We start from the raw sequence: 1,482 nt of genomic DNA, 5'->3' as shown, positions 1-1,482 counted from the left end.
TTAGGTCAAGAGTGGGACAATCTTTTCCCGGAAGTGCCGATTCTCTCACACACACACACACACACACACACACACACACACACACAGAGGAGATGGCGGAGAGAACGCGCTCCGAGGTGTGGTTAAACTTTACCCGTCTCGATGTGGACAATGCTCGTAGCATGTCAGGGCGGTAACACGAGCAATGTGTCTAAACATTTATCAAAAGTGCTCCACATCCAGACGGAGGAACGCACCGGGTTCCACTATCTGTTAAAGTTTCAGATCCAATGAACCCGCCCTGGTGCTGTTTGTTTTGAAGTGAAATTTGTAAATGTTGTTTGTTTAGTTAATTTACCTTTTTCTTTTTCTAAAGAACCGATAAAAGTACCGTTAAAGACCGGATTGATAAAAGTAGTAGTACCGTTAAAACCTTAACGATACCCATCCCTACTCATTCCCTCTATAGTATAAACTCATGTTCGGGTGTTAGGACTCATAATGCTGACTCTTTCCCGGCTCTAAGGACTCACCCCTCTCCCCCAGGTACCCTCACTGCCTGCACATGCTGGAGCTGCTGCAGTACGAGCACTTCAGGAAGGAGCTGGTGAACGCTCAGTGCACCAAGTTCATCGACGAGCAGCAGCTGCTCCACTGGCAGCATTACAGCAGGAAGCGCTCCAGACTGCAGCAGGCGCTCGCTGAGCAGCAGCAGCATGTAGCCACGCATGCTAACACGTCCGCGAAGTGAGGAGGAGGAGGAGGAGGAGGAGATAGTGGGACAATACTATTCTTTTGTTGGGCTTTTTGCCGATTCATGTACTTCTTTTTACATTCACTGAAAATAAAACAAAGCAAATAAACACGTCTTGGATCCAGAAGCAGATTGTCTTTATTTTTGTTTCATAAAATGTGTGTTTTTATATCCACATTGTTTCTGAAGCTGCGACGTGTTTCTCCTGATGAAAGAGGTTTGAAGAGTGTTGGCACCCGTAGGCCACCGTACTTTAGTAAATGCAAAAAGACCCGTGAAAAAAACGCATTTGAAAACAGAAGAAAAAAGACATTACACGAAGAGACCGTGGAGGAGAGGACAATATTTAAATTTCATTTTTTGCTCCAACATGTAATTCTGTTTTCATTCACTGAAAATAAAACAAAGCAAATAAACACGTCTTTAATCCAGAAGTAGATTGTCTTTATTTTTGTTTTATAAAATGTGTGTGTTTTGTTTTGTGTTTCTGTATCTGCATGGTTTCTGAAGCTTCAGCGTGTTTCTCCTGATGGAAGTGTTTTGGGCCGTTTAGCGTTGGCACCTGTCGACCACCGTACCACCGTAACTTAAAAAATAACACATTTCACAGGAAGAGGAGGAGGACTGTTCGCCAACGTGATACTGGAGTTATGAGGACATTGTTCTGCCCAAACATGTGTGGAATCCAAAAGCTGTTTTTCTTTGTAATGATAACTTATAATTATAAAGCTGAACAACTGTCTCAGAGT

At 43.3% G+C, this 1,482-nt stretch overlaps 1 protein-coding gene across 1 annotated transcript; it reads left to right on the top strand.

Annotated features, from left to right (window-relative positions):
• Positions 1-493: 493 nt before the first annotated feature.
• On the top strand, positions 494-1,164 carry med31 (mediator complex subunit 31; the record flags this gene model as incomplete). Its single annotated transcript, XM_010774262.1, has 1 exon — positions 494-1,164. A coding segment is annotated over one exon (237 nt), but the record flags the coding sequence as incomplete, so codon positions are not given.
• Positions 1,165-1,482: the final 318 nt, after the last annotated feature.

The sequence above is a fragment of the Notothenia coriiceps genome, unplaced genomic scaffold (assembly GCF_000735185.1).
Source record: "Notothenia coriiceps isolate Sejong01 unplaced genomic scaffold, NC01 NC01_scaffold00013693, whole genome shotgun sequence".
Classification (NCBI taxonomy): domain Eukaryota; kingdom Metazoa; phylum Chordata; class Actinopteri; order Perciformes; family Nototheniidae; genus Notothenia; species Notothenia coriiceps.
This window is presented reverse-complemented; position numbering and strand designations above follow the sequence as displayed.